The following is a 25,471-nucleotide window of genomic DNA, read 5'->3' on the forward strand; positions in this document are numbered from 1 at the left end:
GCGTGGGAATAAACGTGGTGATGGATCCATAGATCTGCCGTCCTTGAGCTGTTCTTTATGTAAGGTTGTCACTTCGCCTTGAGCTGTGAATACATGTGAGTGGGGTTACATGTGTGTGTGTGTGTGTGTGTGCGTGCATCTACTTGCGTGACTTTGCCAGGGTCAGCTCCCAGGGTCAGTTAAATGCACTCATCTGTGAGTGATTGTGGCTCAACTCTAATATGGCTCATAATTACACTCATACGCCGTCTTCATTGTCATCATCTCTGGAATAATCAGTCAAACTGTGGGACGTCACATGTCGCCCAAGCCGCTCTCGTTACCGCGCAGGAAATTCCTTTGCCAATTACCCGGAACAATATTATCCTGAGCCGCTCTCCTTGAATGGACAATATGCTCAAATGTCTGATTTATAAATTTAGAGCATCACACGTCTCATGAAAATGAAAACACTCGCTACCTCAACGCAACTTTTAGATGTGAGCAACTCCCCTATAAAACATCAAAATGTCACATGTTGGTGTAAAATGTGAACGTCCAGTAGTCCCGAGCCACATCTGTTAGACATGCACACTCACATGGAGTCTTTTATATCACCTTACACTCAACCGCAGCTTAACGCACCGTCATTATCACCCCAGTCTGGCCTCCAGTGTCGAACCGTAATTGTACATGATGTTGGATTAATTAGGGCCGCATGTGTGTGAGGAGTCTGTGAACCATGATGGCAAATGCTAATAGGGGGACATGCGTGAGGAAGGTTGTATGTGTGTGTGTGTGTGTGTGTGTGTGAGAGAGAGAGAGAGAGAGAGAGCCAGTCAGGCAGACTTTTTTTTTCTCTTTATGGTCCCTGGTTGAGAAGTGCTTCTATGATGGAGATATGGTTATTTGACCTGGGGCATCAAGCTGAGAAAAGTAGAAAGACAGATCAAGAGAGGGGAGGGGGAAGAGGGAGGTCATGTGTGTTGTAGTGTGTGTGTGTGTATGTGTGTGAGTGTGTGTGTGTGTGTGTGTGTGTGGGTGTGTGTGTGTGTTCTTTTTTTAACCCTTTCCCGACTGTTCTCCTCACATCTTTTATTTTGCTCGAGGCGTGCTGGGGATATTCTTTGCTGCGCTCTCCTCCTGCTTCTCCTCGCCGTCTCAACGTCTCCCTCGTTCTTTTCAATGTACTGACAACCGTCTTTGTCTCTGTCTTTCTTTCTCCATCTTTTAATCCTTCCTCCCTTTTGCCCTTCACAGTCCCAGAGCCACCGGGTCTCCGCCTCAAATTCTTTCTTTCATCCCCCAACTCAATCTCCACTCTACCCCTCATCTCCTCTCAGTGTCAAACCAGCAGAGACTTCCCACTTCTTACTGTAGTCTTTGCCTTTTTTTGTCTACCTTTTTTTTTTTTCCACTCTTTGTTCCTCCATTGTGTGTTTGCACATCAGAGTGTGTGCACATTCATATCTCCTGCGTGCCCCTTTCTCCGCTCTACAGTTTTGTCTATGGACCTGCCCCTGTGCTACATTTCTAGGAGTTGGTTTATTTTAAAAAGGCCGTTTGTTGTTGATCGTAAGAAGCATGTGGCTCGAGGCAGGGATCGCTGGAGAGTGGGGCAGGCAGCTGAGAGGGGAGCTCTGCCTGGGCCGACTTTGGGCTCCTGGTGAATTGGTCAGGCGGCAGATTAGAGGCCTGGGTCAGACGGATGGGTGCACGAACACGCAGCCGGCTGGGGGATCATATCTCAGGCTGGGGCTTGTAGTCATAACTAAGATCTGGGCAACAGAGGATACACACAAGAAGGTGAAGGTGAACCTGGAGCCCAGACAAGCGACAGCGCAACACAATGATGGAAGCTTGGCCCTAGCGTGGTCGCAGTGACAGACAGCGGCTGCGGTTTAGGAGGTTCAAACTAGAATGTGCAGAAAATAGAACCAGAAGGTGAGCGGTTCCACACCAGTCTCCCCCATTCCATCTGCTGATGTGTCCTTGGGCAAGATACTGAATCCAGCTCACTGTGCTTGAGTGATGGATGATGAAGGAAGTGCTGCACAACTTTATTTGTCCTGGAGAGAAATTGGTTTTCGAATCATGACATGGACAACTGACCCTTTTCATGGCGGCCATTTTCGCCTGAAACAAAGATAAACACAGATGCTACTTGTCATTAAGGTTTCTTACCCAAATACAACAGAACCTTCATTAATGTGATTAGTAAGACCATTGTTCACCGACTCTTTCAGAAGGGTTAAAAAAAGGGGATTAAAAAAACATGACATAACATACAATACGTTAAAGGGGGAGGGGAGGACGGCACAGGAGGTCTCAGATTTAGGGGAACAATAGGGGTCCCGAGTTGACGTTACAATTGTTGAATGCATATTATGCTGCTGAATAAACTACAATAAAAGTTAGAATAACAAAAACTATAATGGAAAAAAATTATAGAAAAACCATGGCCATGATGGAGGATGCCATCATGGCCATAAGCCCAGGTGTGCAGGTGATTTGTCAGGACCTGGCTGCACACACAAACACACACACTCACTAACACACATAAGGATAAACTATGGACAAAGAAGAACCAACCATATGGAAAACTGCAGGAAGACAAGGAAGTGAAGAACTTCCACAACACCATGTCCTCTATCACATGAGAGTGCGTGGGTCTCCGGCATTTCGGTTCAAATTAAATCACAATGAGTCGTCCCTCTTTTTTCTCCCCTCTCTCTTTCCAACGCTTCATCCACCCCTCCTCCCCAATCTGCCCCGCTTTTCTTCTTTCTTCCTCCACGAGGGAGGGACACCACAAGACAGGGAGGAATAGGAAAGAGAGAGGGAGGGGAGGGGGATCAGGGTCTGGGGTCAGAAAACAACTGTGTTTTTTCCCCCATAAAGGTAGAAGCAGATTTCATGGAGTGTCACACACAGATACCAGCGGAAACCCTCTTCCTGAAAACCTTTTCTTTCCCAACATGGTCTTTGCCACAGCCACCTGACTATATCACATAAAAAATACACACTCACATGCACTCTCTTTGTGCACGGTTTGCCCAATGGTCCCTCTCCCCGCTCTCCATCTGCATCCCTCCACCCCACCATGTGCTCTCTGTTGTCCCCTCCATCTGATTTCTCTCATTCCCAAGCCTGACAGAGGGTGAATCACGGCCTTGGAGAGAGAGAGAAAGAGAGAGAGAACCATCCTTTCAGTCCATTAGACTGACAGCGCCTCAGACTTTTTCTATCTGCTCACTGATCTTATCATTATTCCAATTGGACCAAATATACGAATGCACTCTCTCATGTGTGATGCCACAAAGATCTTTGTTCGCACTGGCTGTCAGAACAACACACACAGACGGAGACGTGAGCACGCAGAGATACATTAACATGCACAAACACAGAAACTCACACACATGCCAAATGTGCTCTGATAGGGTGTCAGGACCTTTTGTCCAGTTGCCTTTGTTGCAGGGAGAATAATGATGATGAGGCCTAATACATAATTCTTCTGTTACAACAGAAAAGGGTCTGCTTGTCACTCAGAGCTATACGGGCTCAACGCAGAGCCTTTTCATCCTCGGAGGCACTGTACTGTATAATTGGTGAAACTAAATCCTGAGCCTACATTTACATTTTGACTCATCTGACAGTCTCATTGAGAACCGTGCGTCTGTGCAGGGCTCACTTTTTTCGAAGATACAACTCAAGTCCATTTCTATCGGTGCATCCACAAGTGTTCAGATGAGTCAAATTATGAAAAAATCGGTGTTTGCCACCCGTCATTCAAGAATGCTTCTTTCTTACCTCTAGTCATGTTTGGCCTTGAAATCGGTTTTGGTTTTAGTTGAGTTTGAAAATAGGTTTATTTTCCTGCCCCCATCCTTTTTCAGTGAGTGGAGGTGAACTGAATTTTGTATAGAATCTTTGAAATTCACTTTTGAAATATCTCTTCACTCTGGAAACGTTTCCAGTAGAGCTGTTTTCCACCAAAGAAATAGTTTCTTTGAAAACCATTGACATTGCACCCTGTGTATGAACCAGTACAATCAGGACATACGTTTTCTGAGGAGTCACCTTGATGTTTATTTGGTTATTTGGTGTGCTGCACCAAATTAATAGATGGCCGCAAAATTTGGTATAAAAAGAGTATGATTCCTAGGCGAGCCATCCCAGTGACGTCGGTTAAATCCTCATCCAGACCAATTTCACTTTTGGCACATGAACATACAGATGACCTCACTGGCTCTCAGCAGACACTGGTGTGGCTAACAGCCAAAATCGAGAATGGATTTGAAAGTAGCATTGCTATATATGGGCCACACTCAGATTCGGGGTCCTGGCATAAATTTGAATAGACGTAACAGAAAAACGCAGCCAGACACTAATCAGTAAAGTAGGGTTAGTGGTTAAGGTTAAGATAATAAATAACAAAAAGGTTGGGTTAGGGTTGCATTACAGTTGCATCACTTGAAAGTGTTTTGTTCTAACTGAAAGGGTCAAACGGTTTATTTAACTGCTGGTTTCATAATCACTGTATTACTGATAATTAGACAACGGAAAATCCATCATGGAGAACACAGAGGACACGGAGATGACCTACATCACTGCAGTGAAGAACAATCTCTGGATTCAATACCACTGTGTGTTACATCCGAACAGACAAAAAGCTTTGTTATACAATTCTCACAAAGGATGAAGATGTCAAACAGCTGTGTGAGATCCTAGTTAAGGACTAAACCCAAATGTCTGCAACACCGGAAATATCTTAAATATTTACCTTGTGACATATAAACCAAGATTCAGCCTTTTGATAATCGTTAAACGTAGCGGGGTGTTTTACCACAGTTTATACAGAGTGCCTCCTCAGCGCCCTGCTTCATATCACATCTCTCTTTTACCATGTGGAGTTTACACAAGCTCATGATGTAGTTTCTGTTTCTCTCAGTGGGACGAGGTCAGTGTCCTGGACGACCGGGGGAAGCTCATACGGACCTTTGAGGTCTGTAATGTCAACCAAAACCCCCGTCAGCAGGACAACTGGTTGGCCACACCTTTCCTGTTCCGCAACTCGGCTCCACGGGTGTTTGTCACGTTGCGTTTCTCGGTGCGTGACTGCGCCAGCCTGCGATCACCATCACCCTCCTGCCGAGAGACGCTCACCCTGTACTTCAAACAGGCCGACTCCCAGAGGGAGCTGGAGAGGACCTGGGCGGCTGAGGTGAGGCAGAAGAACCAGCATCAGAGGATGTGCTGTATTAGGATCCCCATGTTATATGATCATTATATATTTTGTCAAACTCAATGTTGTATTTTATGTGCAACCACCATAGGAGTAATAAGAATTGATTAGATCTCCTTGAAGAAATTATTTTATTTAAAAGTTTTACCTTTGAGCTATGTAGTCCTACAATTTTTTTGTTGCTTTTTGCAGTATAATTTCCAGCATTCGATTGCAATAAAACATTCCTGAATATTTCTATATAACTATTCAAATATATTAATGTATCTGACAGGGAGGGTAACAACAACAAATTTTGATTTATTCATAATCTTGTGCCTGCAAGCTTGGTAGTCAAAAGCAGCTATGTTTTATATAAGTTTTATCATTACTGACACTCGGGAAACTGGAAATATTTGAGTTGAATATCACCCGAGCAGCAATTATCTAATAGCGTGTTTGTTGTTTGTTTTGTCCTCTTGACAAGGTCGCGGCATCTTCATTGCTGAATAAACAGACTGATAAGAAATTCAAAGTGTTCCGCAACTAATCTCTGATTGTGGTTCATACAAAGGAGGGAGCAGGGAACATTTCCTTTTCTTCCTTCCAGCGGTTTTTCGTCACTATTGGAAGCAAACAACCCTCAGACAGAATCACTACAAAATGTGCTGTTTGCACCAAAACAGCAAAAAGCGCTCATCATCCCATGACAGGGAAGTAATTGTGTAATCACCTCGATTATTGTTGTGCTTGCCAAGATCAGCTGCTGAGATTGACGGCCTCCTCAGACCACACTGGTGTGAAGCACACACTACGGTTTACAAAATGCAAATACGCGCCACTGTGGTTTCCAGAAACGTCACTTGAGTCCCGCTAATTACATCTTTAGAACATAAAATAAACAACAGCGGCCGTTTTACACTCACTGAAGGAAATTCTCTGATGTCAGTGAAGCAGTAAGCACATTTTTCCAGCGACTGACGCGCTGATGTAAGATGAATTTTTATATTTCTGTGTTTAGTTTTTGCATGTTTGCTTGATGCGGTGGGGCCAAACTACCCGAGCTCCATATGCTGTTGCAGTCACAGCGGGAAGGGCGCAGTGCTTTTTGTACAGATGAATGCATTTATCCTTAGGGAAGTGAGATGCTTTTTAAATATGCAAATCAAAGCCTGATGAGGAATCAGAGAGGAGCACAAAGCACTGCAGTGCTCGGAGTCTGTGCGGGGACTGGAGCAGGATCCCCCACTGGGACCTTCAGACTGCATATCTGAGTAAACATTTACCCTCCTCACTTAGCGGTCTCATCTGTGCCTGGGAAAGAACACGGCACAAACTTGAGCTGGTCTTTCTTCTCATCCTTTCCCTCCCTGTCATAACTGCTTTGCTTTTCTAACTTGCACATTTTCAAAGCGGGCTAGTCGACCACACGTTCTCTCCATGCAATTGTGTTTCCTGTTAACCGCTCATCTTGACCTCCACTGACTCTTTCCCCTCTGTCCTCCCTGCAGCCGTCCAGCAATGAGAAGGACACCAGGGAGGGTTGGGTGAAGATCGACACCATTGCAGCAGATAAGAGTTTCTCCAAGGTGGAGCCCAGTTCCCCTCACCAGTACCAGCCGAACAGATACAGTCGAATCAACGTCAAGACACGCAGCTTTGCCCCGCTCACACGCAACGGGTAACTGCCACTGAACCACAGTTTGTTGCTCATGCTTTATGAATGTTCTCGCTGTTCTCCTTCTTAACGCCTGATGCATGTTGCAGATTTGTCCTGGCTATTGTTGACAGTGGAGCTTGTGTTTCCCTCATGGGTGTCTCCGTCTTCTACCGGCGCTGTCCAGCCACCAGTCTCTTCTTGGCCTCTTACCCAGCGACCCCCTCGGGGGCAGAGCCCACGGCCTTAGTGCCCGTGAGCGGGACATGTGTCCCCAACAGTAGAGCACAGGGCGGCACGGCCCCTCGCATGCACTGCAATGCTGAGGGAGAATGGATGGTACCTGTAGGAGGGTGTGTCTGTGACGGCGGCTTCGAGCCCAACCTCAATGGATCCGCCTGCTTGGGTGAGTCTCACAGTGTAAAGATCAAGTTGACTTCCACAGGGATCTTCAGTTTCATATTGCACTTCCAAAGTGTAAGCGGGATAGTTCACCCAAAAAATGAAAATTCACTCATTTTCTACTCAGCACTAAGCCAATGGAAGGATGGGTGAAGTGTTTGAGTCCAAAAAACACTTCTGGAGTTTCAGGGTTAACCAGAGTTGCAGTCGAATCCAAAACAATGGAAGTAAATGGTGACCTCTTCTCCAAACATAATTAAATGATATTAAAAATCGTTAAATGCCTCCATACTGCTCCTATTGTGTTAAGTGTCTTAAGCCCACACATTCGTATTCAACTCGTAGTGACATCATTGACCCCATGTTTTTAGCCTACATTTCCACTAAAAGGCCGTTTCGAGTCAAATTGAATTTTCTGTGAACTATCCCTTTAAGGGGCTTTGTGTTGACGGGTGGAAACTAACCAGGAATGTTTACAAATGTATCAAAATGGTTGCAGCAGCTGAGAATTTCCAACGGCAGTCAAATTAATTTCTCAGATCACTCCTCAGATAGTCATGGTTAATTGTTCAATCTATTGAGTTTGATGTAATTAGCATTAATAAAGAGAACAGCAATAGAACGTTTTCTTATACAACTACATGATTCACAGTGGTTCTGGTGGACTGTGCATTTAGCGAAGAAGCTGTCTGTAATTTTGAATTTGTTTTAATTACCTATTAACTGACTGTGATTAGTGAATTTACTCATTTATTGCAGGTGAATCTGTTCAGGAGAACTCACAAGAACCAAGGTGTACACAAATCTGTATTTTACTTGGCCAATCTTGACTTCCTGTCAGTTCTCCTCTTGGTATTTCACGGGACACCCAGCATCTGGATCAATAGTTAAAGGAGCCGCTGTCGCTCCGATTCACAACCGTGTGTTACATGTGAGGACAGGGCAGGCAGGTCAGGTCGGGATGGGATGAGAAGCAGAGCGACCGTGTCTCATCCATGCAATCATCTGTAGTGATGTAGCCGTGCACGATTTGTCGACCATCTATACAGAATTATCTTCAGGGAATACAAGGAAGCTGTAGGGATACGGGAGAGGAGAGGAGAGGAGAGGAGAGGAGAGGAGAGGAGAGGAGAGGAGAGGAGAGGAGAGGTGAGCAGAGGAGAGGAGAGGAGAGGAATATCAAGAGCGCCAAACAGATACTAAGGTCAGCCATTTAAAATGTGGTCAAAGGCGTTTGGGTGTAAGAGGTAGAAAAACACGGGAAAAACTATTTTTGAGAGACGTCCAGACGGACAGGAAGGGATATATGGAGAGAACAGGAGGAGGGAAAGAGGAAGAGAGCGAGGGAGCAGTAGTGCGAGGGATGTGACACATTTAGGTCATGGCGATGTAATGGCCACTCGTCTGTGAACAAGTGACAGAAACCGCAGGGGGAGTGGGGGTGAGTGGAGGGAAATAGGGAGGGAAGGAGGGAGAGTGAAAGATAGGAGGATGCAAGTTAATGACTTAAAGAACTTAGCGGGCAAAAAAGAAATTCTGAGGGTGTGAAGGGAAAAGACGGGATGAGCCCAGGATTCTTTTTGTGCGTGAATGTGCGAGTGTCTCACCGTGATGCTGACGTTGCGTTTCAATCCGTCCACAGGCGTCTCGGGGCTGAAAAGCCGGAATTACTGTAAAACTCTGTGGCCTACCAGGAAGTTCAACGGACATAATAGCTCAGTTCCCTCACATGGGGGCCCTCAAAGTCTAACCAACTCCAGGACAATTAGTCCTCTAATTCTGCCAAGTCAGCTGTGAAATGTGTTCATGCTCTTTTGCTTTTTACATCTGCACTCGGCCCTCACTTGTGTTTGTCCGCACTTGATTGATGTTTTCTGACAAATCACCCCTCGGTTTTCGGCTCAGCTGCCGCGGCAAAGGCCTGCGCTGCCGGTCTATGAATGATCTCACACGTTCCTGCCCACGCTGCTCCGGCTTTTTGTTCCGACCCTCATTTGATTATGTTTTGTTGATCACTCCACTGACTAATGATTTGGATTGGCATCATCACATTGTTTTCCTCCCCGGCTCCCTGGGATTATTCAGAAAGGGGGCAGATGGTTGGCTGGCGATGCAGTCGTCAAGGATTATTAACAGTAGCCGAACTTTCTTTGCCGTTCTCAATCGTACATTTTGTTCCCGTTTCGAATTAAGCAGCGAGGTCGTTTGATAATAGCACAAACTTTGCAATATTAGTTTGTGAAAGTGATGAGTCGGTTTTTCAGGGTCTTTCAAAGGTGCAATAACTTTATTTTATTGCAGCTATAAATATATATATATTTCTTTTTCTCAGAATGTTTCTTCCACTGTGACAGACCTTGGATGATCCCATTTGTATGTGTTAAAAGCGAAAAGTGAAAATGAGAAAGAGCTCACGGCCGCTTGTTAATCCACCTCATGTGTGATGCCTGATTTTTCTGTTAAGTCCGTAACTCCCTTGAAAACAGCACAGCAGCGTTTGGACTGGTGCTAAATAAAAATTAAAAAAAACAGCTAAAACATCAAACACTCACAAAAACAGAGCCGGCACTTTGGCAGGCTGACATTAAAAGATCATTACTCAATTATTTATGAAGGTGTTCGTCTCAAGCAAGTCGAAAAAGAACATTTGGGTTCTGTGTGATCATCTGCAGCCTTTTGAAAAATGTGAAGGGCCGTGGCAGATGACAAGCAGCAGCGATTCAGACTCACGCAACCGTGGCAGTTATTTTATTTTCCTGCCAGACAAGAGGAGGATGTTTCCCTCCTTTGACATTTGTATCGCACAAGAGGGATGGAGAGCACGGGCGGAAACACGGCCGAGCATGAGACACAATTACACCTGTTCAGCCAAACATGAAACAGTCCTTTACTTGCGGGCTCCCAGAGCTGGTCCGACCCGGCCTGCTTCATCCTCAGATGAGCTTCGTCCCTCTTTAGGATTCCTCTTGAATATTAAGCCACTGTCGAGGATTTGGGACAGGGATTACTGCAGAATGCCCAAACGGACTTTGACTTCATTTGGACCAAAGTTGGGCTTCTTCTTCTTCTTTTCTCTTTTTTTTCCCCTGTGGCGTGTGACTGTGTTCTGACAGAGAAATCTTTGACTTGTCAGATTGTGCCGATTTGTCACCCAGAGTGCTCCCTCTCAGCACAGACACGTCCTCTAAATAGGCCGAGGCACGTCGTGGTGGAGAACAAGAACATTTTGGGAGGAAGTGAAGAAAAAGTGCGAGTGTGGTATTGTTTGAAGTGTCATGGGTGACTCCATTTTGGTCCTAGAAAGACACTGCTCACCAAAAAGCAAGAGATTTGTTTCCTCTAAGAATAAATAATCCATCTCTTGTTTCCCAGTGTTTCTACCCATGATACGTTTAGTGGAAAACTCATTACCAGTATTGCTCAAGTCCATTAGTAAAGGTCAAGCTATATCAATGTGTGTGATGTACACATTCAAATATCTACAAATATTTAGTTTACTTCCAACTATGTTCAAACCCTGAGAATTCCCAGATTTTATCTAAAGCAAACAGACATTACATTTTGATCTCCCTTTAATTGACAATTGCGTCATGTCTTCTTTACTTGCGTCTTTGTCCATCTCTGCATTCACTTCCCAGACAAACACGGAACGATAAAATACACTATGAGCCACTGAGCTGTTGGTTCATGTCACTCATAAAGGTTCCTGATTATTCAGTACTGTTTGCTGGGTAATGTAAATAAAACTAAAATACATTACCTCATTTGTGACAATGGTGGTAATGACAACAACTCATGATCCTACCCTGCTTCGTGACATCATCATCCTGACGGAGAGCAGATTGTTGTTTTGGCCAAAAACCGTCAAATTTACAGATTTTGACTCATAAATGTTGGTTTCAGCCGTAAAAAATAAAACTAACATAATGTATCTGTAATTGTTGAATCGACTCCCCTCATGTCCCACACTCACAGAAACAATACTGAGGATGTAATAATCTCATTGTCCTCGCGGCAGCCTCTGCTTGATTCTAATCCGTTGTCAGCGACATGTTGACGAGGCAAGATTTTCCTAAAAAAGGTGAACAGTGCGCCTGTCGACCTCCAGATGGGAAGGTGCAGGACCAAAGCAGCTTACAAGGGATAAAGAGAAATAGTCCACGCTCTCAAAATTGCGAAATCGCTTAAGTTTAATGAGTCGAAGTCTCGCTCCGGCAAACATCCATGTGAAAGAAGAACAGCCTAAATATATACACATGAAATTACCCCCTCCAATCACAATTAGACTAATTTGCTTCACGTTAACCTCATAATTGTGGGCGGAGGAGTTATTTCAGACCACACTCTGTTTTTTCTTTCTCATGGATGATGAACATCCTTGATGGTCCAGATGTTTCCTCATTAAACATTTGTGAACTTGTTACACTCAGTGTTCGGGCTCTGATTTATCTTTTTACTTAGGAGTTTTGTATTCGTCTGCAACCCACTGTCAACTTTTATACTGTGCACTGAATCTGTCTCTGAGTAAAGTTCAGTCTCTGTTTTAACTGCTGTATTTTTAATGGGTTGGGAAAACCGACTTGTTTATGAGGAAACGTCAAAGGATTATTTGCTGTCACATATGTTCTTTTGCAGCTCACATTGGAAACACATGATATGAGAGAACATGCACAGGGTCTGTCTGTTTCCAGGCTTCACTGAGTTGCACGAGGAGTGGGAGAGCACAGGGAAAAGGCTTTACAGTTTAACCAACGTGTACCCACCTCGCCTGTTGTGTGGTCGCATCTGTGAACAAGCTTATGTGAGTCTCTGAGAGAGAGAAAGAGAGAGAGAGAGAGAGAGAGAGAGAGAGGGAGGGAGGGAGAGAGAGAGAGGGAGGGCGAGAGAGAGAGAGAGAGAGATTACGCTGGAAGCCAAAAGAAGGAATGAGTGCATGAAAGAGGGAGAGGAAGAGAGAAAGAGGGAAACTGGGTCAGTGATCTACATACCAAAGTATTATGCTAACGTCAAATTACTCACCCCATTGCTTTTTTTGTATTTCTGTTCATCCTCTTGGAAATTAATTTATGTTTGCAATTGTACTATTGTATTTCTTTTAAACAACATTTTTTCAATTTGGTTTATATGTAACTTATCTCCCTTTCCATATCGGTAACTATTTATATATCTGCCTATGTTTCTAGCTGATGTCCTCCCATCACTCGTAAATTTCATTACCTCGAACTCCCAGATAAATGGATTAGATCAGATTCAGCTTAATCTCCATTGTATTATAGCAAGAATCCACAGTTTAGCATCAAATGAAATGGTATAAACACTGACTGAAATCATGTGTTATTAAGAAGTCAAAGGTACAGAATGAACAAAAAACAGATGAGGTTAGAGTTCGACATTCACTACAGGCAGTTGAGACATAAAAAAAGTTTTTGATTTCATTCGAGTAAAGATGCGATAAACTTTCATCATCATTTTATCTGCAGACTCTTTTCTCAAATCTTAGCCGTCCTAAAAAATCTGGTCGGAAAACATCTCTTCAATTACAGCAATAGTTAATCAACTTTTAAAACAGAGTCATTTTCCAGTGATTAACAAATCAGTCTAAAAGTCTGAGTAAAACATTTATCTGAACCCAGAACATCTGAATTGTGCCCCTAGTGGCTGGTTGCAGCATTAACCCAGCTACTCCATGTTAGCAGATGGGACATTAAACAAACTAAAAGGCCAAATGTAAGATTATTTGGTAGTGTGCATTTTAAATCCTTATAATCTTTTTAAGTTTGGTTTAAATGAGTTATTTGATGCTATAAAAACAGTAATATTGATTTTTGGATTGGTCAGACTGGTGTATCACTGGAATCTCAGTCCCGCAGACACTTATTGATTTTTATCAGCAAAGCTTAAACTCCACTGTTCTCATCCCTCCTCCTCCCTCTCTCCTTACTACCTACGGAACTTCATCGCTGCGCAACAGAGTAAGGGGGGGGGGGGGGGGGGGGGGGGGGAGTGGACGGTTGGGTGGGCGCTCATTGGCTGCTGTAATCAGGGGGGAAGGGGGAGAAGGGGTTTAGTTGTTGCCCATAACAGTCACGATAAGAGGCTTTGTAGCAAAGTCATGTTTGGTGTCAGATCTGTACGAGAACACGTTTGGTAATGTGCAGCCGGGACATAAAAGATGGAGGAAGGTGGATCTTTCCATCTCTTCCTCTGAAGTCGCTCTCCTGCGACCTTGCTCTCCCTGTTTGCTCTTTTTTTTTTTATTTCTTTTACCCATCATCTGGCACTCATTTACATAATCCCTCTGTTCACCGTCCAACTGTCCCGGGCCATCCATCTTCATGTTTCTCTCTCCCCTTTTTTCCCGTTTATTCTCCCCCGATGTTCTCTCCTCTCTTTTCTTCTCCTCCCTTTCCACCTCTTCACACCTGTTTGAAAGCTCAGCCGGCTCTCGGAGACAAGTGAGAACACAAAAAGCCTTTTATCGCTGTCTTTTTTTTCCCACTTTCACATCTTAGCTGCTAGTATTTCACTCCCACGCTGCCCAAGCACCAGCACACACACACACACACAGACACACACACACACACACACATGCATCCATGCACACGTATACCGGATGAGATTTAAGACATGTTCTTGACAAGATTATATAAATACAGTCAGGGTTTCACTCCTTGACCCTGGGCAAGCAAACACACAGGCTCATCCTCCAGCTCTGAGAGCCCCGACTCTTTAAACACAGATGAGAGGGCTCTTTTCAGGTGTGATCAGCTCAGCCATTTACCAGCATACACAATGCAACCTCTATTTGACACTGCTTTGAGCACCAAGACACCCACACACACACAGGGACCCACCCAGAGGCAGCGTGCTCTCACTATTCTCATTCTCTTGCTAAGGACGAGCACTCGAGGCTCTGGCAGGTGGCAGCGGGAACTGAAGTGTGTGTCACCTCGACCTCCGTGCTCCACTGTCCGGCTGTTGACATTCACGATTGGCGCATTTCACAGATTTTCCACTGTAAATCACATCAGTTCAGGAAAGCAGGCCCGCAGCTTCAAATGTCCTTTAATGTTTGTATGTGTGTGTGTGTGTGTGTGTGTGTGTGTGTGTGTGTGTGTAAGTGTGTGTGTGTGTGTGTGATATATTTTGCAACACATTTTTGTAACACTGTGTGCCGTCACTTCCCTGGAGGGGACACAGAAAGTGGTTGATGACCATCATGAAGCACTGATGTATCACTTTACTTGGGGGTGTCGGGAGTTTTGTGCTGTTCAGCGGCTGATTCAGAGCTCATCAGCTTCTCTCTCTGTTCTCTGACTCGTCAAGTCACAGTCGTTCAGGGCCTACTTCTTTGTCATCATTTAATTATCAAGTTGTTCCTGATTTGTTCAACCACTCACAGTTTTGTGTAACAGACTGTGAAGTTTTAAAAAGAATGGATTTCAGGACATCCGTACGGTTAATATGTCGTTCCTTTAAGCTTTACGAAACCTGAAACACCAAAAACAACTCACATTATTTTTACTGGTTATCCTGGTGAGGCTAACATTTCCTACTTGTTTCCACTTATGGAGCTAAGCTAAGCTAACTGGCAGCTGGTTAGAAGATTAACACATTTCAAACAAGCTGCCCAGCCCCAACACGTTAACATGCTGGTGAAGATTTAAAAATAATATCTATTGATCGTACTTATGCAGCATCACATCGTACATATATGGACACAAGGGTTGTGTCAATCTCATTTATGTTGTGCTGCAGCACAACAGTTAAGGGTTTTTCCCCAAAACACAGAGCGTCAGTTTGGTCGTCCGGTGGTTTTGCTGCTCTCTGCAAACAGGAGCCACTTCCTCTGTAAACACTTAAATAACCGGGATGGACAAAGCCAACAACAAACAACAGGCCGTTGTGTTTCCCATGAACTTTTGAACCACATGGCAAACTCAAACTGGTGCTTTATCAAAATAAATCATGTCTCCTGTTTGATTTTGTCCAAGACAGAGCCAACCCCCCAAAAACCAGGACAAATCGGAGTTACACAAACTCTGCCTTTCAGAGGGTTTAAATGTATTTTTAAACCTGTGACTCATGAGCTTTGGCCAGACGTTCACAAGGTTCCTCTGCTGTTCAGTCGTCTGAGAATCAAAAGGTTTATTCAGTTTCCTAGAGTTCAAAATGTATTTTATAAAAGAATTGTAACAAACCTTGCCTACGAGCTTGTCAATGGCACCCTCAATAGATTTCCTTTTCATTCATTCTGAATATTTTTACATCTCTTCATGAATCAGTGCACAGAAACCCAACTGAACCCGGGTTGACGATCTTATCTCAAGCTCCACTTACTCAATTATTCTCGTGCTGTCGACCAAGAACTTCTGTAATCTATGTCAAGTTCTGTGACAAATGAGGAAATTCCGTCTACTGATTAGGACTAATGGTAGAGAGGTCCAGAACAAACAAAGAGGGGACCACCAGTTAAGATTTTTGGGTCAACTGCTGTTTCTAGACTAAAAAATGAACTGTTAAGCCCAGCTAACTTTACTTTTTTATATTTAGTTATTTAAATTGTATGACCCTTTTAGTCTTGAAACTAGATGTTTTTAACGTGAATTTTGATATTTTTTCTCAGGGTTTAAAGGGTCCTCTTTTTTTATGAAGTTGTATTCAGTAAAATCCACAGAGAGAGACTCTGAAACCCTGCAGACGCCTACATGGCGCTCACCAATCAGGTTATTCCATATATTATAAATTGTGTAATAAGCTCATCCCTCCTTGTGTCTCCTCAGCCTGTCCTGTGGGATACTTCAAGTCCGTCTCAGGCTCCGCTCCCTGCGCCGTGTGTCCCCCCAACAGCAGAACCAGTCAGACAGGATCCAGTATGTGCGAATGTCGCAGCGGCTTTTACCGGGGAGCCAATGATGCCAACTCTTCTGCCTGCACAAGTGAGCTTTGTGTGTTTGTTTGTTTATGCCCGGTTCTCTATGAAGTGTACGGGGGGGCGGCCTCCTTTGCCATTTACTCTGACTGTGAGAACCAAGATGAATACCCTCAAATTTGTTTTTCCCAACACAACATAATTGATATTTACTTTCACCAGCCGAGGAAACTCGAATGTATTTTAGTTCCTCAGCTCTAATGCCCCACGGACAAAGTCTATGTTCATCCATTACTTTTATATTGCTTCTTTTATTTCATTATGTCTGTAGCAGATGCTTCCATCTAAATTTGTCAAACCTCTCCCATTCTCTCCGTCTCTCTGCTTTTCTCCTCAGCTCCTCCATCTGCTCCCAACTCCATGTCCTGGGAGTATGAGAGCGATGACGGCGGGGTGTCCATCAGGTGGCGCCCGCCATCGGACATGGGAGGCCGCAGCGAGGTGTGGTACGCGGTGGTTTGCCGCATCTGCCCCTCGGCCACCTTCAGCAACCCGGCGACATGCTCCTGGTGCGGTGATGGCGTCACGTTCAGTCCCTCCCAGACCAACCTGAAACAAACCAAGGTCACCCTGAACAACCTGCTGACCAGAGTCACCTATCTCATGCAGGTGCTGTGGAAAAACACAAAACACAGTTTGATATAAATAAATAAACAATTTCTCCTTGATACTTTGTTTAATAATAATGAATGTTTGAGCTAGAACTGCCTGCTACACCGGTTTACAAGTAAATGTTGGGACTGAATCGATGGGGCCGTTGAAAGTGGTTTTTCCAGAAATGTATGAGGATGATGAAACCTTTTCCTCAGGCCACAGAGGAGGCGGTTCCTCTTTGCTGTGTTATTGCATAGTTCCACACCAACAAATACTCACACACTATACAATTGCTTAGTTCTTATTCATTATGATGATATGTTTGCCAACACTGAAGCGTGTCAGGAAAGTAAATACGCGTTTTTGTGTCACGTCTGCGTGTTCCTCTTATCGACAGGTGCAAGCCATGAATGAGGTGTCGGCTTTGAGTCCGTTCTCAGCTCGATACGCCAGCATCAATTTCACCACGAGCCAGTCAGGTGAGGCCCGGGCAGAGATGAGGAAAAAGTGGGGATGAAAGAGGAAGAGAAGCTTTGATGATGATGTTTGTGTAGATACACTGTGTGTGTGTGTGTGTGTGTGGAGTTCCTCTCCCCCTCCACCATCTCTCTCTCTCTCTCTCTCTCTCTCTCTCTCTCTCTCTCTGTCTCCTCCACCTTTTCTGCCACTGCTCTTGGGACAGGAGGTGGCTCGAGGTTACAATATCCTGTCAGATCCCATTATGGTCACTGTGGTGGAGGAGAGGGACAAATGAGAACTGGGGAAGACAAAAAGACAGACAGAAAGAGACCGATGAGTTGGGAGAGGAGAGGGAGAGGAGAGGGAGAGGAGAAAGTGGCCTTGTTGTCGGCAAAATGCACCATTATAAATTTTCCAAGAAATTGTCCTAGATTGATTAGAGCCTCCACTGACCCTTAAAGATCTCAAATCGTTCTTGCATCTGCTCTTTATTTGTTAAATGAATGGAATTTTGGAAAGTTGTAACTGGTCCAGCCAGTATAGGGTCTGTAACTAGATCCAGCTTGGAGCTCCATTAAAACTCCCACTTAACTTTCCTGCTCTCCAACTATCCTCTCCAGACTCGATGACACTGCCCCCTTGTGGTCGCTGTCACACCAACAAAAACTAGTGTTCAAAAGCTGCAAGTTGACTTAGAGGGATTTTAATATTCAGTCCGGCTCACACATCATCATCTGTTGTCCCCCACAGTTCCCAGTATAGTTCCCATGATGCACCAGCTGAGCCGAGCCCCAGAATCCATCACTCTATCGTGGCCTCAGCCGGACCGACCCAACGGAGACATCCTGGAGTACCAGCTCAGATACTACGACAAGGTGCGCTCAGTGAGACGCCACACGTGTAAAGCAGACACACAAACACAACACACAGCAAGAGAGTTGTCATCCTCTTCCTCTGTGTCCCTCAGGGCTCAGATGTGAACAGTGCGATGACCGTGTACAGCGAGACCAACACAGTGACCATCAACCCTCTGATTCCCGGCTCCATCTACGGCTTCCAGATCAGAGCTCGCAACGAACGGGGTTACGGCCCCTACAGCAACACCATCTACTTCACCACTCTGCCTCTGGGTAAGAGAGAGCACCGGTGACGTCTGTTTCCCTCAAACTGTGTAACTGTCATTCAGACAACTCAGCAGAACACAGTTAAAGTTTGGCATCCAGATATGATTACACTAATATAATGGGCAGGTAGGAGCAAATACCTTTAACCTCCCTGTAGTAGTCTACAGGTGGATGTTAGGGTGTTAGGATGGGGGAGGGTGGAGCAAAGGGAGAGATGGGAAATCTTTGCAGCTTAAATCAAATTTTGGAGGAGTTGCAGAGTGGTGGAAATTAACCATTAATCATGGACAGTTCAAAATCAATCATGAATGTAAGACATCACATAAACATAAAGCAGCAGATAGAGAAGATAGGAAAGCACAACGTCATAAAACAATTTGATTCCATAGTCGAGGACCTTGTTGAATGACACGTCACAGCCGATAGACTTCTCCCTCTCTCCCCCTCAGAGGAACATTCCCAGCAGATCCAGAATCGACTTCCTCTGCTGGTCGGCTCGGTGATGGGTGGGGCGGCCTTTCTTCTGGTCGTGGTGGCGATTGTGGTCGTGGTGGTATTTCGCAGGTGAGTGGTTGATCTCCGTGTTATATCAGAGACGTGACGTAGAGGATTTAATAATGATGTGCATGTTCACACTTTTCTTTTCCCGACGTGACAGTAAGAGGAGGGAGAGCCCGTACAGCGACAGGCTCCAGAGATACATCAGTAACAAAGGTGAGAGGCGCTATATTTAATTGATGTATTTTAATTTTGTATCATTTTAATTTGGTCAAATGAATGATTTATTTTAAAGTGAGAAAAGGCCGTCTATTATTAATATTTGACTTATTCAGTGCATGATTAAGATCTTTGATGAACCAAGTTTCGGTTTCATTTGTTTCATTTGATTTCTTTGAATATTTGATAAATATAATTCATTTAAAAGAAAGGTTTTACCCCCAAGAAGGAAATATATATTTCATCAGAAAGCAGCTCAATGTTTTTCTGAATGAATGAAAAAGATGAAATCAACTTTCTGTGTTTTATCAAACAATATAAATTCTTAGATGTAAAAAATCAGTAAAAAATCTTTCACTGTACGAAAACAGATCGTCCCAACCTCATGTCAGGATGACTACGTGCTGAGGACTATAAACTACATTTTAATTCCAGGTGGAGTGAAGTACTACGTGGACCCATCCACCTATGAAGACCCCAGTGAGGCCGTCAAAGAGTTTGCCCGTGAGATAGATCCCCTTCACCTCAAGATCGAGGAGGTGATTGGTTCAGGTAGGTGACACTCAGCCCTTTGACTCTCATCGTAGATGTTTGTGAGTAGACTGTGGACACGTTGTGATCTCTTCCTCCTCCTCTCCGCTCCAGCTCAGTTCGGCGAAGTTTCCCGAGGTCGTTACCGTCCGATGGGTCGCAGGGAGGTGCTTGTGGCCGTGAAGACTCTTCGCTGGGGGGCGTCCGACAGGGAGAGGGGGTTGTTCCTCAGTGAAGCCGGGGTCATGGGCCAGTTTGACCACCCCAACGTGCTGAAGCTGGAGGGCGTGGTCACCCACAGCCCTCCAGAGAGGATCATCACTGAGTTTATGGAGAACGGGCCGCTGGACTCATTCCTCAGGGTGAGGAAACAGCACATTGCCAACATGTCTCATCGATGGCACACATGACATCCACTCTAAATTAAAAAAGTCTCTATTTTTTCGCTGCCTCATCCTACCATCTTAAATGTTTCAGGAGAACGAGGGCCAGTTCAGCATCCTGCAGCTCATTGGGATGCTGAGGGGAGTCGGTGCAGGGATGCGTTACCTCGCTGAGAGAAACTTTGTCCACCGGGACCTGGCCGCCCGGAATGTGCTGGTCAACTCCAACCTGGTGTGCAAAGTGTCGGACTTTGGCCTGTCACGACTCATGAGGGGCCTGGACCACAACATACCCACGTACACTGCCTCGCTGGTGCGTTCAGGGACAAGGGCTTTTTTCTTCAGTTTGGTTTTCATTGGCTCGCTGCTTCACTGCTTCTGTTCTGCCCCCCCCCCCCCCCCCCCTCCATCAGGGCAGTAAGATTCCTGTGAGGTGGACGGCACCGGAGGCGTTTCAGCATCGCAAGTTCAGCTCAGCCAGTGACGTCTGGAGCTTCGGCATACTGATGTGGGAAGTGATGTCATACGGAGAGCGCCCGTACTGGGACATGAGCAATCAAGAAGTGAGTATGAGGGAGGAAATTTGCCTGAGCAGGAGAAGCCGTGATAAATTAGTGATGCAAATGCACTCAAGGTCTTATAAGTCCAACTTTAACTGCTACACTGTGATAATATGTAATTAAAAAGTAAAAGTAAAAGTCCTTCCAATCTGTCCTACCTGTTTATAATGTGAATTATGTGTTAGGGTCTTGTTTCACAGGTTTACTCTTTTATATTAACAAAGTGGTTTGAAATATAGATTTTCCTCCGAAAGGAAAGTGGAATTAAAGAGTAATTTCCTCAAACACGGGGCAACTCCAGGAAAGTAGCAGTGCTTAAAGATTTAGGACAACTACTTAAGTAAATCTACTTTATCACTGGCCCCCCTCTTCTTTATTCCACAGACCCATTTAAAATGCCAGGCAGCTGGAATTTGCATGATTTTCTCTTAGTCACTCTCTTGCAGGCCCTCAGTGGTCCGTGGCCTTTTATGTGAGGCAATTACACCAGAGTCCTCGCACCATCTGCCCAGCTTCTGTCTCAAGTCTCTCTCTCTCTCTCTCTCTCTCCCTCTCTCTCTCTCTCTCTCTCTCTGTTCCCAGGTGATGAAGGCAGTGGCAGACCAGTATCGTCTCCCCGCCCCCCACAACTGCCCGCCTGCCCTCCACTCTCTGATGCTTCAGTGCTGGCAGGCCGAGCGAGCCGACCGCCTCGGCTTCGACTCCCTCCTGTCCTCCCTGGACCGGCTCATCAGGCACCCCGCCGCCCTCAAGACGGAGCCGACCCGGTGAGACGGCGAGCGCGTCATCAACACGCAGGGGGGGCAGGTGTTGTTCAATCTGCTGTTTGCTCACGCTCTCGTTTTTTTGGGACATCACAGAAGCTGTTCCCAGACGCTGCTCAGCCCGACCCCCACAGACCTGTCAGCAGTGGCGACAGTCAGCGATTGGCTGAAGGCGTTGAGGATGGAGAGATATCAGGACGAGTTCGACCGGGCTCAGCTGGACACTTTGGACAGAGTCAGCACCCTCACCATGGAGTGAGTATGGATTACTGTAACTCTCAGATTAAAGGAGAACTGCAGATTGTGTATCTTCTACCTTCTATAATGCAAATTGTGTGTATTGTTCAAAGATTTTATTCCAAATGCACATTAAATGTTGAGATCCTGTCGAAAGAAATGTTTTATATATACTGTATTTATATATGAAAAATGTACAGCAACTCTGTTCATAAACACATAATGCTAATGTGACTGACTTTATATACAATACATTCCAATTAGATAGATAGATAGATTGATGGATACTTTATTAATCCCATGGGAAATTTATATCATCCAGTAGCTCATCCAGTAGCTTATAGACTTAAACAACTCACATCACTGACACTTCAACACATCACTGATATACATACATTAATCACATACGGAGAACATATTTACAGATACAGGAATTAGAACAGCCTGTGTCCTCCTGTGAAATATCAGTTGGAGCTGCAGTGTTGAGCTAAACTCTCTCTTCACCCGCTCTCTGCTCTTCAGTGACGTCCAGAACCTCGGGGTGAACCTGGTGGGACACCAGAGGAAGATCGTCACCGCGGCCCAGCAGCTCAGAGCCCATCTGACACAGGGGCAGGTGGAGGTGTGAAATCCCAGCTTACAGAACAACAGGATTTCTGTGGTTGTCACATTCCTCTGCTTGTCGTGTCTGGTTTCTGCAAGACCTTTTATTTTCACGGAGCACATTTTGAGCCCAAACATAAATAGAGAGAATCGGCGTAGAGTGCCGCTGCGTATTCGGATAAACCTGACACTACAACCAGAAGGGGTGAGAAACAGAGGATCGGACTTTTCCTGCCTGTCACTCGAGACGAGTAAAAGAAGAGGGATGCATCTGGTCCGGGTCAGAGTGAGGTCAGGGAGTTGTTAAGGAGAATGAGGACTGTTAAAGATTCCTCAATGTTTTTCACTATAGATTTCACTATGCTGTTGTCTGCCTTCTCTCCTCACCCATCTGCAGTCCTACCTCTCACCCTCTCTTCCACTGATGTCCCTCCCTCAAATGTCCCCCTACCTCCACCCCAGTGAGGTCAGTAAAAAAAAAATCAAGGAGGTCTCTCCTCACAAAGAATTGCGTGAAGACAATCAAAGCCTTTTTTTATTTTTTGAGTTGTTTGTACAGTCTTAAAGTTCCTCTCCACTTAAATGCTAAAAGCAGAAAAACAATATACTACCTAGCAGCATGTGGTTTGCCTTATGAGGTCTCACCATTAACTGTCAGTGAAAATGTAAAGTTTGCTCGGTGTCGGAGCAAAAGCTGTAAACCACCAGTCGCGAAAGAGGGGAAACAAAAACTTAACTAAAAGATGACTCCCCTGTTTAAAAGACATATCCATGGTCTGAGAGCAGGCCCTGTTTGCATGAGTCACTCTCACTGCCGGGCCTCTCGCGGGGGGGGAAGCTGTCGAGCGCCACGAGTGTCACCTCGGCTGCAAACACTGCGTCCACCTGTGATGAGGACAGAGCTGAACAGCACTCACCTGTACGTGTACGTTTCACACTTCACCTCCTTTTGTTCGATAGAGTAAAGACACTGAGTCACTGAAGCTTTGTGAATGTGTGAAATGGCAAAGACGGAAACAATCGGATCTGATTTACACTCGGAGGAGGGAGGCAAAATGCTTCGTAAGTATGTACCTGTGTGTCTGTAACCTGTGTGTACCGTAGGAAACGTGTGCGTGTGGGCGTGTGTGCGTGCGTGCGTGTGTGCGTGCGTGCGTGTGTGAGACAAGTGTGTGCGTGTGTGAGACAAGTGTGTCAGGCTACACACATCGTTAGCTGTGAGTGTTCACCACTATTCCATAATTGTGGAAAATTTGTAAAATAAATGATATGACTTTATTTAAAAACCAATCTTGTCTTGTTTTACTGATTCCTATTCATCACACCAAAAGATCCACATACAGAAAAGCACGAAAACTGAGTTAAAAGTTTAATGTGCAGAAGCTACAGACATCTAGTGGTAAAGTAGCATGTTGCAGCTGAATCCCCAACACCTCACCCTGTCCTTCCAAACATGGAGGAGAACCCGTGTAAACCTTCAGTTGTCATAATTGTTTAGCTGTAGACCTGCTCCAGATATAAATATAAAGTATTTAAATATAAAGGACCCATTCTAGGGAAAAGAAAACAATCTTTTGTACAATTAAAATGAAACACACCAGTGAAAACATCACGAGGATTATTATATTTTCAATTTCTGTAAATAGATCCCTTTCACCGAAATCTAACACACTGGACCTTTAACATGGAATTGAATAGACCAAAGACATCGGAACGAAAGCCATGAGCGTTTATTCAGAAAACCACTCTGAATAAACGCTCATGCACTAAAATTCAACAACAACAGAAAATATATATAAGATGAATAGATACATGAGAATAAGAAAGGAGAGCAAATGTGAGTTTAGAGCAGTTCTATGAAGCTGGTACTTTTAGCTTAATGTTACTCAGCATTTTCATGGCTCATATGTTCAAACCATGAAATCATGCAAAGTCTAATAATTCAGTTATCATATTAATCTATGATGAAGTATCACATATGATAAATACATGAACTTAATCATACATATCAATGCAGCTACAAAAGTAATGACGGCGTGTTCACCTTGATGACCCAATGTCACCTTCACAGTATTAAAGAGTGAACTCGTGGTTTCTCCTTTTCCACAGATCAGCAGCTTTGAGTCAAATCAGAGTCTGACATCTGCTGGGATCAGCCTCTGTCCAGCAACTGAGACTGGTTTCCCTCATGTCCCGCTGCTATCAGAGCAGATCTGTGCTGAGAACATGCACAAACCCTCAGTGTGCTGTTTCCCTGCAGACGTCGGCCCACGTGTCTCTGCACGTGATCTTTAGAGAACAAAGAAAGGTGCAAATTAATTGGGTGCATTTATTCAAATATAAAACTTATGCACAGTTTTGCAGATTTTGATTTTATATGCAAAACACATCTAGGATAATAAAATTATTCAGCTACTCAGCTTTATCAGATGCGAAGAAGAGCCCAACCAGCAATAATGAAATGCTGCTTTAAAATTCAAATCAATTTAATTCATACAACCCACTGACGGCAATTCATTTGGAACAGATTGTGCAAAATCATAAAGCAAACACAGACAGGTACCAGATGCAAGATGCACGGCAGCTAAATGAGGCATAGGAGCGTCATAAATCACATATAGAATAAAAGGTTAAAGAATTGAAACAGTATAGTTTTAAATAAAACAACATTAAAATATGAATGTGTTCATAATCTTTCTCTTTATACAGATTTTTGCAGATTAGACTTTAAAATGTCATGTTCAGTATTTTGAGTTGGAAGGTGTGTCAGAAGCATAAAGTAGATTTACTGAAGTATGAAGTTTATGTATAAATATTTCAGTACGAGTTAAAATCCAGATGTTATATCATCACAAAATACTTGAGATAACAAAAGTACACATCATGTGAATCCACTTATAGGATTACCATCACAGATACACTTGTATTAGCTCCGAGTACCATCAACTGAGCAGTGGAACAGATTCAAGATATGATGATATGTCAGATAAACAGAGCAGTAAACAATGCAATGTTTTGAAAAGTATAAAGGTTCAAATATCAGAAAATGGAAAAACACACGTAAAGTACCGGCTTCTCAAAAAACGATTTACTTAAGATGAAAGTGAAATATGAGAATTACAGAGGAGGAATTTTCCATTTGATTTTGTTTGTCAGGTCAGAGATAATAAAAGATATAACCTCCTATGTCTATGTCTCTTTAAAGAGAACTTGAGTTAAAACGTTTGGAGCAGCCAAGGTTTAGAGATGAAGTAGTGAAAACTTATTTTAAATGACAGCTCACTGAGATACCTTTTAAAATGAGT

General features: G+C 44.3%; 1 protein-coding gene across 1 annotated transcript in view; it reads left to right on the top strand.

Moving 5' to 3' along the window:
• The window catches only part of ephb6 (eph receptor B6), a 34,090-nt gene extending 10,634 nt beyond the window's left edge, over positions 1-23,456 (top strand). Inside the window, exons 3-19 of the mRNA XM_062399898.1 lie at positions 4,931-5,203; positions 6,715-6,884; positions 6,971-7,266; positions 16,046-16,201; positions 16,532-16,803; positions 17,186-17,267; positions 17,998-18,122; positions 18,215-18,377; positions 18,821-18,935; positions 19,030-19,085; positions 19,524-19,640; positions 19,734-19,981; positions 20,097-20,315; positions 20,416-20,565; positions 21,145-21,329; positions 21,423-21,581; positions 22,086-23,456. Coding sequence (XP_062255882.1) covers positions 4,931-5,203; positions 6,715-6,884; positions 6,971-7,266; positions 16,046-16,201; positions 16,532-16,803; positions 17,186-17,267; positions 17,998-18,122; positions 18,215-18,377; positions 18,821-18,935; positions 19,030-19,085; positions 19,524-19,640; positions 19,734-19,981; positions 20,097-20,315; positions 20,416-20,565; positions 21,145-21,329; positions 21,423-21,581; positions 22,086-22,191 — 2,892 coding nt within the window. The 3' untranslated portion in view covers positions 22,192-23,456. The remainder of the gene's footprint in view (positions 1-4,930; positions 5,204-6,714; positions 6,885-6,970; positions 7,267-16,045; positions 16,202-16,531; positions 16,804-17,185; positions 17,268-17,997; positions 18,123-18,214; positions 18,378-18,820; positions 18,936-19,029; positions 19,086-19,523; positions 19,641-19,733; positions 19,982-20,096; positions 20,316-20,415; positions 20,566-21,144; positions 21,330-21,422; positions 21,582-22,085) is intronic.
• The last annotated feature ends 2,015 nt before the right edge of the window (positions 23,457-25,471 follow it).

The sequence above is a fragment of the Platichthys flesus genome, chromosome 11 (assembly GCF_949316205.1).
Source record: "Platichthys flesus chromosome 11, fPlaFle2.1, whole genome shotgun sequence".
Classification (NCBI taxonomy): domain Eukaryota; kingdom Metazoa; phylum Chordata; class Actinopteri; order Pleuronectiformes; family Pleuronectidae; genus Platichthys; species Platichthys flesus.